This window comes from Ceratotherium simum, chromosome 31, assembly GCF_057802395.1.
Source record: "Ceratotherium simum simum isolate JZ-2026a chromosome 31, ASM5780239v1, whole genome shotgun sequence".
NCBI lineage: Eukaryota > Metazoa > Chordata > Mammalia > Perissodactyla > Rhinocerotidae > Ceratotherium > Ceratotherium simum.
In genome coordinates, this window is record NC_141930.1 from 22,721,036 (window position 1) to 22,735,301 (window position 14,266).

The window sequence follows — 14,266 nt, forward strand, 5'->3', positions numbered from 1 at the left end:
TAACAGTTAGAAGTTACTGAAGTCTGGTCTTTCAACCACCAATTCTAAGATTTTCCTCTATACAATAATTCCATTCTGGTTACACATGTGTCAGAAATATCCAGCAATGTTTTAAAATGACATTCGAATATCTAAATCTCTAAGCGTATCCTATGTAAGGGGTATTCTTTGGAGGAGCAAGTGGGGTGGCAGGGAGGGATGGGGAACCCACCACTGATAGGAACTCCACTCACACCTTTCCTTGCACACTAAGTTTTATGAAAACAATTTTTCATTTACATTTAGTCCCAGTGTTGTACAGATAACTCAAATTATAGAGTAGACAAATTCTGAATTTAGTGCACCATTTATAAATAAACTGCATTTAAACTGCCACTATGTGCAGGTGATATATAGGAGAGATCTGCTTCTCACTACTGCACCAAGAAAAATGAGGGAAGAACACACACCAAGTTTATGCAATGGCAAGTACTGTGATTAGAAAGCAAAGAAAATGACCTTGACTTGGTCAGTTAACTTCTGACTGCAAGAATATTTTAGTTTCTAGACTAGAATTATTAACTCTAGTATCACTGAGCCAGATAAAGCCAAGCCATTAAGAATTCGGGTCCCAACCTCAAATGAGTAGCCTCAAATAGAAGTATGCTGACGAGATGCAAACCCTCGCTTTAGGAGATGACCAGTAAAAAGGCTCTGGTGACGCCCCAGTGTGGGATACCTGGGGTGATTCTGTGAAACTGTGCCCTGGTCACAGGCCATGTTGTATGGATATGGTGAGTTTTGACAGCACAAAATGAAACTTTTTGGTTTCCTCCATCTGAGCAAGTACCTTAGACAGAGAGCCCAGCAATGATCAATGCACCATCAAGAGTCACCATAATCTATTTACATAAAACTCTATCTATCCCAAGGGATAACATACAGTCTGTCAGAAAAGCATTCCTTGGTACCAAGAATGGTGGATTAGGGTTATCAGACAGCTGGTGCCACTACTTCCTATTACTTGAAAATAAATAGGCCTCTTTCTCTTTTGCTCTTAGTATTAAGAGCGCACAATTCAATAAGCTCACTGGAGTGGATAAAAATTAGGATAAACTGTTATCCTCCCTCTCTTTAACTCCCCCACTTAATTTAAATGACCAACTAAAATGAGTGATATAATTTATTTGTACTTGAAAGATACGTCAATCAGGAAATCCATAATAAAGTTGACAAAAATGTTATGTTTTCTGGCAGGCAATATATATTTATAAAGATAAAATGGAAAGAACACAGATATGAGTGAACAATTTTTATTGAAACCCTCAAAGATTAAAGAGGACCAAATGGTGAGTTTGGGTACCATAACAGAAAATCTCACCTAACTGTACCATCATTCACAGGAATGAACAAACCCAAACACGACAAAATTCAAATTCTCATGTAATTGCTACAAGTGAATGCAAATGAACTAATCATTTTATCATAACCTTTCTTTAATCATACGAAAAAGAAGGGAATTTACATGGCATAACAAAAGATATGCAAAACTCAATGAAAACACAATTCTCTAAATTTCTCAAACTTATTTTTATAGGACACAGAATGCACTTGAAATGATTAAATGACTTAAGCTGATTCTTTTTTATTGCAAACTGTTTTAACATCAGCTTAACCCCCATGCATGGTATTCAAAAAGAACACAGCTTTTGAATTAGAAAGATCACTTAAGTTAAAACAAGGAATCAAGTATTGAAATTAGGAAAAGGCTGGGGTTTCTTCTGAAAGGAATCTTCAAGTACCAATATGTATAGAGAAAGAATACTAATTTTGGTTACATTTTCCCCCTTACTGTTAAATACACAAACTATAATAGCTTTCAAAATAAAATACCCACATTAAGAAACATTCAAACCAGATCTTAGAATAACATTAAGCAAGAAATTTACGGGGCCAATAATATCTTAATTTGTGATTATTCAAACATATGATTTTGTGTCTCCTGCTGTAGAGCCCAGGTTCTCTCCCTTTTGGTCCCTACAGTTAAGAAACATTCAGTTAGTTGTGCTATTGAGACAACCTGTGATAATTTCACTTAGAGGAAAAACATTTTGCAATACACTAACAGACCGAGGAGGAAGAGAAAGTAGGTGCTCTGAAGAAAACTTCAACGAGAAAAAAAATTACCAATTGAAAAGATAAAGTTTTTTTTTCCCCAAAGGAATGCTGCACCCATTTCACTTAATATTAGAAATCCAAGTTAAAGGCACTGGGATGTACTCCTCACCATGAACAGACTACTCAATTACATTTGACATTTCTGAGTCTGCTACTGCAATCAGCCTGCCTACTGAATGTTTCCCTGACACTTCTTACATAAAAACCTAATGTAAATTAAACAAATTTGAATCCATTTATAATGTAACTAGTTTTATAAAAATATTCAGAGTTGCTAATAAAGCACCAAGAAAAAGAGAACCTCAGAGAGAGGACTCATATCCTTTCTACAAGGTCACCCCTTTACAGTTTTCTCTGATAAGACCTCCAGAGTGACAACAGTCATCTTTGACATGTCCTACCTATATAATCTTAAGTATGTAGAACACTGCTATGGTGACTATACCCAAATGCCAATTTTCATTATAAATAGTTAAGAGACATGTAACAAGATTTCATGGCTTACTCTTTAAAAAGGTAAAATAGGTGCAATTTTCCTTTAAGAAAGTCTCTATTTTGTAATATAGCATTAATATTTTGATGTTCCCTTCAGTAAACACTGATATAAGTACACTGGGACTACCAAAGAACTGTGAAGTAGCTATGATTATCTACAAATACTGTATTTTTTTCACTTGACTACAGTATTTGTACACTTTAAGAAAACATTGTACAAAAAAAATTATATAAATGAAAGCCTCAAAGAAATATCTGTCACTAAATTTTTGAACTGAAGTGACCAAAGACCATAGTACATAAAAACATTTCTAAACATGATGTAAACAGTAATGGAGTAATGCAAAACATCAAGGTATTCAAATCTACTGTATTGCTATTTTCACTCTTAACGTATCTTTCTACATAGCTTTCTCCTTTTGGAACAGTAATATAAGGGGCAGTACATTATCTTCATAACTTTATGCCATCAAATCAGTTAATACAGATGCATGATACATTTAATTATACATAATCAATTTGTTTCAAGATACAAAATTAATGTTGATATGTAATTAATGAAAAAAATAAGATGTTAAAAAGATAACTATAAGAATACCCAGATATATGCTGTATTCCCATTTATATAGATCTGATCAATAAAACATCAACACATTCACTTAGATACTGATTTAATCCATGGATCAAGGCCATATTTTCAAAGTATTTTAAGGATGCCAGGACACTGCAAAAGCTGGAGAAAAGAGTTGAGAAACAGTATATGCTTGCTAAACAAGAACTATGTTTATTTAGCTAGTGAATACCTAGAGTAATAAATTTTTACTTCATGATAGCAATCAGGCTCGCAAACACCCAGAAATAGGAATTAAGGGTTTTAAATGTAGTTATAAAGGTCATAAAAAGTCTGATTAGACTGAGGTACATTTACTCAAAATTTTGAGATTCATTAAGTGGTAGCAAACAAAATAATTCCTCAGACAAATGCACATTTTTCAGTATACATATTATTGGGGGAAGGAGGGGAGAAGAATGTGCATTAACTGGTGAAATCCACCAAGCTGCATATCAATATTCTGTTACACCAAACAGTTTGAAGACAGGGAAACGTTCTAATATAATTTCAGATTATGTTTCATTTGGCTAAAATAGAGCTTAAGGTTGCTTTGCCATTTTAAAAGTTAACTACAATAATTTTTCACATAAACATTTAGACTTGAACTCCAGGACTAAATATGGCATGATTATTTTGCTTTTAATCTGTCAAATAGCTAAAAATTGACAATTTAAAAACTACAACAAAGAAAAAGTTGAAGCAGTGTGACTCTTACATCATTGAACCACTTCTAATGGTTAACTGTTAGTATTTAACAAATTCAAAGAGTTAATGAATCCTTGCATTCATTCAGTCTTCTGTGCCTTAGCTAGGATGCATAATTACAAAAGACAGCAGATACTGGTAAAAGCTTCAGGACAGAAAGTGCTTGACGAAGTTACAGTTCTCAAGTGTGTTTGGTGAGAGTATAAGGGCAGATGCGCTGATGAAAACCATTACAAGAAGAGTCAATTTTGTGTTAAAGAGTTCAAAGATGTCACCTTAAGCAGAAAAAAAGCTTTAATAACGTCTTCTTTGACTTATTAGGCATTTCCAGAGTCTACATCATTAGTGTTGTAATCTAACAGGACATCTTCATATGGTTATTGTTTGTTTCTATTTCTCTCCTGAAAGAAAAACACAAAGAATTTTAACAAAATATCATTATTTAAAGATTTAAACTAAATGCACATATACTACAAACCATCTCCATAAAAAGTTCTTCAAAATACTAATCCAAGTAATTAGTTAACAATGCTTTACTATTACCTATACACACCATAGTGGGATGATTACCACAAAATATTTTAAAATAAAGAATTCCAAACACAAATACTTATTTCAGGAGAGTATAGGCCCTCTTCACAGCCCTATTTTCCCACAGGATTTTGTTTAAGGTGAGAATATTACAATAATGTCCTTCTAGCCCTTTCAATGAGTTCTTGATGGTGAGGTATAAAATAGACCTGAAAGGCCTGTCCTAGCAATTTGAACACTATTGGCTGAGGTAGGGTTAGGAGAAAAGGAAAAGAGTTGAGTTAACCTGCATTAAAGTTGCATTAAATTAAGATTTCAGTGTTAATAAAAAAATACTTTCAATCACCAACTTCCTCCATATCATATTCTCACATTCTGCATAACTTTTTACATCAAGAAATATTAATACTTATTACTATTAATAATTCCTTCTAAGAAAGCAGAAACCCCTTCAATAAAAAAAACTGAGTGTTTTCATGATGTTTATTAACGAAATATTTACCTATAATACTTCTGTCTTTGAAAAAAGGATGACCAGCATTGTGCACGCCTATCAATTGAATACATTACGTAGTTTGTTCGTGCCATCTTGTGTTAATATATAACTCAACGGTTCTCAAATTTCAGCAAGCATCAGAATCACCTAGATGGCTTATGGAAACACTGACTATTGGGCCCCAAAGGTCTGAAGCTGTACCTCTGAGTTTGTATTTCTAACAAGTTCATGGGTGATCCTAATACCACTGGTCCAAGAACTATACTTGGAAAACCACTTGTGTTTAACATTCTATAAGACTCTCTCTTTTTGTTTTCACTACTTTCATTTTTTTGAGTAATACACGTTCCATAATAAATATGAACAGATTTTGCAAATGGTCCAATTAGTTTCCCATCCTCTGTGACACTGTATTTTAATAGAAATTCAGAAAACTGTATTTTAAATTCCAAAGAGAACTTTAAGTTGTTACTCAAGTCCTTTCTTTTTCATTTTAATATATTCCTAGAAATTTGAACAATACTCAATACAGAAAGCTAATAAAATAAATGTCCTACATGATAACTACAAATAAAATTATTTCATACACTCATAAGTTATCAGTGGGATACTCTGAAATTAAAGAATAAAACAAAAATGAAAATAGACACAGAACTAGCTAATTAATTATGTTTCAAAAGGATAAACAAAAATCTAACATAAACGATGGGAAAAAAAAGACAAAAAAAGAATCTGGTACCAGGAAGCTGTAGTTTAATTTTACAAGGGCCTAAAGCTTTTTAAAAAACAGCCTAAACATAAAGAAACTAGTTCTCAGATGAAGGAAACAAATAGATTTGTATGAGAAATTCTGAAGCCTGCTTTAATTAGCTAGATATAAAACAAAGCATTATAGATGAGGCAAGAAGTAACAACACACTGCTCATTCTTCCCCATAAAACAAGTGATCAAAACCAGAGAAATTCATGAAGTACATGAAGAGCCCCAAAACTATATAAAAAACTATAGAAAAAAAGTGGACACCACTTAAGGATAAGTTAGACAAAGAGGGTTTAATTCAGGGAGATCAATGAGGATTATGTGTTACTTAAATAGAAGTTAGAGATGCTGTTTCAGTTTGAACTGTAAACAACTATGCACTTTAACTGAATCAATAAGATAGATATATTATAATATATATGTAATCTATATATGCGTGTAATGCATAACTTCTAACTCAGTGGACAAGAAAAGAAGAAAATTACAAAAAACTCCGTCAACCCAACAGGACAGAAAAGGAGGAAGAGATAAGTTGAAACTTCTAGATTAATTAGAAAGCACAAAATGAAATGGCAGAAATACATTTACATCATTTATATTAAACAAAAAAAAAAACCTGTAGGCTCATCAGTGAAAACACAATAACAGCCCAGATTTTAAATTTTTTTAAAAAACCCAGTTACATATGATTGACAAGAAATAAACCTAAAATATAAGGACACAGAAGAGGTAAAAGTAATGAAAACAAACCAAATGAAGACTGATACAACTATATTAATATCAGAAAAAATGGATTTTAAGGCAAAAACCATTGCTGGAGATAAAATAATCACTACATACTGAATAAGAAACTTTTTTTTTAAAAGCTATAACAATATTAAATTAAAAATACAACTTTACAAATGTTACAAGGTGTCAAAATTACAAAGAAAACCTGACAAGTTCCTAATTATAGCAGGAGAATTTAACACATTTCTCTTAATAATTAGTAAAGCAGACAAGCTAGTAAAAATATAGACTGAATATACAGAATACCAAAAACTGAGTCAAATAATCAGAGTACACACTGAACAACCACAAAAAGTGACTATATGCCAGACCAGAAAGCAAATCTAAATACCAAAGAGTCAGCATCATACAGATCGCATTTTCTGATATCAATTTTAGAAGCAAAACAAACAGAAAACTACAACAAAAAACCCCACCCACTTTTGGAAATTCTAAAACACTCTTCTAAAAGTCTCTCCAAAAGATCATAATGGAAATTCAAAAATTTTTACATCAGTACAATAATAAAAATGCTAAGTTTAAGCTCCCCAAAAAATGCTTAGAAATTCACATGTGTAGAATTAACAAAGAAAAGAAGCTGAAAAGTAATGAGCTCATCATCCAACTCATTGTTAGGAAATGAGTAACAGTAAGCTCCCTAAAGTAGACAGAATGAAATAAGATAGCAGAAAATAACGAAACAGGAAACAAAAATAAAAGGGAACAAAAATAAAGAGAGCAAAAATTAAAAGCTAGTGTTTTGAGGGGGAAAAAACCTAACAAAAAAAAAATCTCTGGAAAGAGTGATTAAAAAAAAAGAAATAGGGCAGGCCCCATGGCCTAGTGGTTAAGTTTGGTGTGCTCTGCTTCAGCAGCCTGAGTTTGGTTCCCGGGCACAGACCTCCACCACTCGTCGGCGGCCATGCTGTGGCCGTGGCACACATACAAAATAGAGGAAGACTGGCACAGATGTTAGCTCAGGGCGAATCTTCCTCCACAAAAAAAAAGGAATGAGGCATAAATAATATCATGAAGACTGAGATGGCTAAAAAATAAAAATACTATTGGGGGCCGGCCCAGTGGCGCAAGCGGTTAAGTTTGTGCGCTCCGCTGTGGCGGCCTGGGGTTCGCCAGTTCGGATCCCGGGCGCACACCAACACACCACTTGTCAAGTCACGCTGTGGCTGCGTCACATATAAAGTAGAGGAAGACGGGCATGGATGTTAGCCCAGGGCCAATCTTCCTCAGCAAAAAAAGAGGAGGATTGGCAGATGTTAGCTCAAGGCCGATCTTCCTCACACACACAAAAAAATAATAATAAAAATAAAAATACTATTAATGCCAATATGCAAAAAAAGCTTAGGACAAAGCAGACAACTTCCTGAAGAGACTTATAACTAAAGAAGTTTAATTAATAATTAAAAATCTACCTCAAACAAAAAATCACCAGGCTCATATGGATTTATAGGTGTATTTCATTAACTGTCCCAGAATTGATAATTCTGAACTTACACCAACTGTTCCAAAGACTAAAAGAAGATGGACTATTTCCTGACACATTTCGAGGTTAGTAATACTTTGATACTAACATTGTCAAGAAAAGCATGAGAAAACTAACAGTCCAGTCTCAGTTGTCACAAAAGGATCTAAGGGCAGTTTTGCTGATGACAGTGTGGAGGAGCAAGGTGGGAATGGGAAGGCCAGTAGGAAGGCTACCGCAAGCATAAACCAGTACAATAATAACAGCTCTTAGACAGGGATGCAAGATGTAGAACTAGTGAAAAGTGCTTGGATTCGGGATACATTTTGAAAGCAGACCCAGCAAGACTTACCCAATATCTAATCAGTCTATCAGTAAGAAAGAGAAGCATCAAGAATGAGTCTAGCATTACTGGCCTAAACAACCCGAAGAAGAGTGGTGCCCTCTACAAAGATGGAGAAGGTTTAGCACAGGCAAAGAAACAGGAGTTACATTAAATTTAAGATGCTTATTAGACAACTAAGTGAAGATGTTAAATAGGCAATTGGATACATGAGTCTGGAGATAAGAGGAAAGGTCCAAGATGGGTATGCAAATTTGGAAATCTTCAGCATGGTAAGTGTTCATCAACAAAACACAAGTCCTTCTGAAGTTTATGATTGATACCTCTGCTTTCAGACGGAAAAAAAAACACACTTACATTAACAAGATCTAGAACTGCACCTGACAGTCAGTACTAAATAAATATTTGAATACAATGAGATATCTATGGGCATGGTATCACCTGTAGACCACTAGAAATGTGAGACTAAGAAATGATGAGCTATTGGTAACATCACTAACTTCTGGTGTTGCTATAAAACAAGGTACATATTACATGGCTGACGTCATAACTACAAGTACTGGTGTGTTGTTGGGAAGTAACAACAGCTTCTGGGAAGTAACAATTACTTCCGCATTACAATAAAGGAGCCATGATCAGTAAATCTGGAGAAGAACTAAGCCTCTAGTGATAGTTCAGAAGACTGCACTTTAGACACGGACACTCTTTAGGACACAAACTTTCCAAAGTGAGTCACAGAACTCAATTTTTACTTTTAATAACGACTGACAATTCAGAAAACAATTTGCAAAAGGAGCCCTCCTCCCCTACTTTTCCATTAATAGACCTAGGCCTCACCAGGCAGGTTCTGATATTTGAGGGTTTTTGACTCTCCAATGTAAGGAAGGCTTCTTCCCCACCCTAAGCTGAGCAAAGGTACTGGAGACCAATATATATTATGTTCCTAAGGCCAAAACCCAGAACTTGGCCTATGGAGATGAACTCCAGCAGGAAGTTTACTTGCCAACCAGTATCCTTTTTTTTTTTGGTGAGGAAAATTGGCCCTGGGCTAACATCCGTGTCCATCTCCTCTACTTTATATGTGGGACATCTGCCACAGCATGGCTTGATAAGCGGTATGTAGGTCTTTGCGAAGGATGTGAACCTGTGAACCCCAGGCCACTGAAGTGGAGCACGTGAACTTAACCACTACGCCACCCACGCGAACTTAACCACTACGCCACCAGGCTGGCCCCAGCCAACCAGTATCTTTTTGACAGAGCTTAACAGACGAGCTAAGACTTCCCTATCCATAAGGCTAGGGAAGAGCTGGAAAACAAAATCTTCTTCAGCGTCCTCAGAAGGACCAACAATTTGCCCTTAACATTACAGGTAAGTGACTTATTTCCTTTCAATCATCCATAGGTTTATCACCATTAGCAATATTTCAGTAACCAGACCAGAACCCGAATGAGGGGAAAAAGGACCTGTGGATCTAAGAAGCCATACTATCCAGAAAGAAAACAAGGATAGGCGCTCAGAACACAAGTACAGTAAAACAGAACTGCTGAAGGAGGTGGTGAACATCAAAAAAAAGAAAGAGAAAAAAGCAAGCAAGCAGGCACTTGATATCCAAATACAACAAAGACAAAAACGCTTTTTCTAGCTTAGAAATTTGATTTTCAAATTGAAAATTTCAGTACATGAATTAAAGGGAGAAATAGCCACTGCTTCATTTGGGGAGTAGAATAATTAAGTCCAAGAAATACCAAGAAATTACAAAGCAGAAAAAAAGAGATGAAAATCACAAAGAAAACAAATGAGAGAACTGGAGGATAGATCCAAGCAAAGAATATTGGAGAAGTAGGGAAAAGAACAAACGGAAGAGCTAAATAAATAACAACTAAATAACAACAAGAAAATTTCATGAGTTCTTTGATACTCCTCCCTGCATGAGCTAGCGCTAGACTTGCCTCCTCTTGGGTGTGGGCTGGACATACTAACTTGCTTCTAAGAAGAGAGTACACAAAGGGGAAAAAAGGACATTTACATTGGAGAAACCCAGCAGACACAACCTTAACCAACTAATCCAAGTTACTATCACCAGTAATAAGTTATATATAATCGGATGAGGACACATCACTTATGTGGTATTCTTCTCCAAACCCCATAATCTCAGTCTGATCATGAGAAAGCATTAGGCAAACAGACATTGAGGGACACCTTACATAACACCTGACTAGTAATCTTCAAAAATGTTTAAGCCATGAGAGACAAGGAAAGACAGAGAAATAGTCACAGCTTAGAGGAGACTAAGGAGATATGACAACTAAATACAAAGATGGTATTCCAGATCTTGAACAGAAAAAGACATTAGTGGGAAAACTGGAGAAATCCTGAAAAAAGTCTACAGTTTAGTTAACAGTATTGTACCAATGTTAATCTCTTAGTTTGGATAAATGTACTATGATTATATAACTTGTTAATATTAGGAAAACTAAATAAAGGATATACAGAAACTCCTTGTATTACCTTTGCAAATTTCTGTAACTTTAAAATTATTTCAAAGTAAAATTTTAAAAAATAATAAAAACACAACTCCCAAATATCATACTGCTGCAGAAATAATGAAATACATACAGGTTCTACAGGGTATTGTTATCTTAATGGCTGCCTTGCTTCTCTTTTTATTGTTTATGAGGATACAAGTGTTACTTAAATTCTGTCCAAAAGTTAAAACTAGTGAAATAGCAGACTATATCTGTAAATTTAAAAGTGTGCATGTTTCAAGAAAAGAAAGTTTATAGATGAACAATGACTGAAGTTAAAATATATAATAGTTTCAATTCTTAAGGAAAATTAATGATTTACCAGGAATGAAATCTGCATAGCTTGGCTGACAGGACTGGAAAAATTCATGCTAAAGAGTAGAACAAGGGCATTAACAGATGAATAAAACCCCCAGCTGTTCAAAAGCCTGTACATCTGTTCAGAGCCGTTAAAGTGCTATTATATTGAGATAAGCTTCTGACACGCGCTGTCCCAACAACATGATGGATCCTTTTGCATTAAAGAGAGCAAAAGACAAAGAATGTAAAGAAAACAGACCAATTCTACACTGTAAAATAAATTCAAAACCAAAAAATCATCAAGGGAAAGGACAATGATTATTCTTCAGAGGTTCTATTTTTGAAGCGAACTCTTCAAATTTTTTAAACTTATGTCTCCATTTAAGTGAGACTCTAATATTCTGGATCCTCTGCATGACGACACCATAGTAAGGAAGTGCTTTAAAAGATTCCAGATTTGCATTTATAAAATAAAGTAGTATTTCACATTTGAGAAAAGAATAGATGCAGTCTAATAATATATAAATGATTCATCTGCACCAACCAAAGATCAAATAATCTCAAAGTGTACTATAAAATGGAAGAGTCAGGAAGAATTTCACATAATGACAAATGATAAAGAACAATCATAACATATAATTAGGTGGTCCAAATAAGAGTAAGAACATGGTTCTAAGACTTAGGACTAATTCATGTTTTAAGCTGTAATGTAGTTTCAGCAAAATAACATTACTCATCACATTAAATTAATTTTTTTGTTTATGTCATCTTATTTTGGTTTTAGAGTTTTCACTTAATTTCATATTCAAGAAATACTATGTCAAAAATATAATCGCAAGAATAAAAAGATCAAAAAGAAAATAGTCTCTATCTGAGGACGATGTGATTGTTAGGCAGAAAATCCTAAGGGTGTTCTATTAGAACTACTAGAACTAATAAGTAAATTTAGCAAGGTCATAGGATACAGGATATTTCTACAAACCAGCAGCAAACAACTGGGAAGTAAAACTGAAAATATAACTATATTTACAATAGCACTAAAAAATATAAAATATTTAGCAATAAATTTAGCAAGAGAGATGTAGGCCGTCAACACTGAAAACTACAAAACTCTCCTGAGAGAAATTATATGTTTGTCTCTCCAAGCAGACTGAGTTCTACAAAGAAAGGGTTGTTTACCCTTAGTGGCTTACTGGTAACCTTTAATATTTATTTGTTGAATGAATAAGGGAACATAATTAAGAAAAAAACCCACAGGATCTAAACATATGGTGATATAGGTTGACTAGAATATAAGATGTGTGCTAGAGGAATTCTCAAAAACAAAAAAAAAAAAGATCTGGGACCTGGTAACAGAGGCTCTTAAAGCCAAGCAAAGGAATTCACATGCAACTCTATTTTGGAGTCAGATTTTGAACTCTTTACAACAAAATGAAAATAATAAAAATTAGTATATTCCAGACTGTTGTTCACAAGTGGAATTGTCCACTAGCAGCTTTTTTATATCCTAGTTCTTTTATTATATAACCTGTAATCTTTTTTCCATTCCCTTATGTTATTTCAAATGCAAAAGAGAGCACATAAATACTGAATGTCAAATGTGAAAGATACTAGAGTTGAAACACCTTTCAATAAATTCAAAGTTTTCTGCCAAGAGATAGTAAAGTCAGTTTCACTCAGAAATTAGAGTGTAATATAGTCAGTAAATTCCTAAATGAAGAAATTGCATGTCAAACTTTTAAAATAAACTATTAAGTAAACAGGAAAAATAATTCAATAATTTACGTTACTTCTTGAAACATAAGATATTTCATATTCACTTAAAGTTAAATATATATGTTCCTGAAATAATCATGCATTTGCTGCTAAAGAAAGATAAATGAAATAATTGAAATTCCATTCAATTTACTGATGACTGCTCATACCATAATAGGTATGGAAGAAATAGCTCCCAAAAATCTATAAGTAACCCAACAAACTATAGTAGTTCATTTACTAAAAACTCATAAAATTCTTTATCAGCATTGGAACATAACATAGTCACCATAAAGTCTCCTCAAAATTAATCTGAGGAAAAAATAAAAACAAATCAATATTATAAAACATTAATTGAAGTACCTACTTTCCCACCTCTGGCTTGAAAAGAATATTTATGAAGTGCAGAATAGAATATTACCGCAATAAAAACTGATGCATCTTGACTATTCAAACTGTAACTCAATGTTTTATCAGAGAATTACTTAAATATGTAATATAAAAGTTTATGGTGATATATCCTGGGCCAAAATGAATTTGTTTCTGTTAATGATAATCAACTCAGTAACAGAGAACTACTATCAAAAAAGTTTACCAAAAGGTAGTTGATTAGAAACTCCAATCCATTCTTGATCCTAAGAACTGTAATTTGATTAATGGGAAAGCATTAAACCAAATGTTCTACTTGAGAAAAAGAAGTAAAGAACTGTCAGGGAAATGCTTACTGTTGTCACAGGTATAACTATTACTGAAGTAATTTATCATATATTAACAGAAACTTGGTTACCCTCAGACCCAACATCTTGTCTCAGAATCAATTATTCCAATTGTGAAAAAAAATTACATCAGGTACTAAAGTTTACTCTTTGGAAATACCCAACAATATAAAATAGCATAAATAACTAAAATGCATAGAAGATTCTAGAAATTAAAACTATTTCATAGGGACTGTATAATAATTATGCCTTGCTTATTTCTGCTTAAGCTGCAGGGCTTCATCTCCTTCTAAGGGAATAAGTAAATCCCATACTTTGCAAGTTCATCTCAAAGTTATGGGCAATTGAAAACTCTAATTATTCCTATATGGAATTAAAAGAGCTATTAAACTAAAAACCTCACCTCAGATTATGTTTCCTGATCAATAAGAATTTACAAGAATCAAAAACTACAGTAGAATCTAAATGACTCACATTCAATACAACAAAGGTAAAATTTCAAATAAAAAGATTAAATAGTCAAGAGTAAATTCTACTGCTATGTAGATTACTTGAATTTATACTGGACAAATATACTCAGGACATTATTAGTTCTCTGTTTTCTTTTCTTTTCCAATTCC

General features: G+C 33.7%; 1 protein-coding gene across 4 annotated transcripts in view; it reads right to left on the reverse strand.

Moving 5' to 3' along the window:
• Nucleotides 1–1,278: 1,278 nt before the first annotated feature.
• Nucleotides 1,279–14,266, reverse strand: part of YTHDF3 (YTH N6-methyladenosine RNA binding protein F3) — a 38,175-nt gene continuing 25,187 nt past the window's right edge. For all 4 annotated transcript variants that reach the window (XM_014791558.2, XM_087420518.1, XM_087420517.1 and 1 more), the window contains one exon: nt 1,279–4,371. In XM_014791558.2, coding sequence (XP_014647044.1) covers nt 4,348–4,371 — 24 coding nt within the window. In that variant the 3' untranslated portion in view covers nt 1,279–4,347. The remainder of the gene's footprint in view (nt 4,372–14,266) is intronic.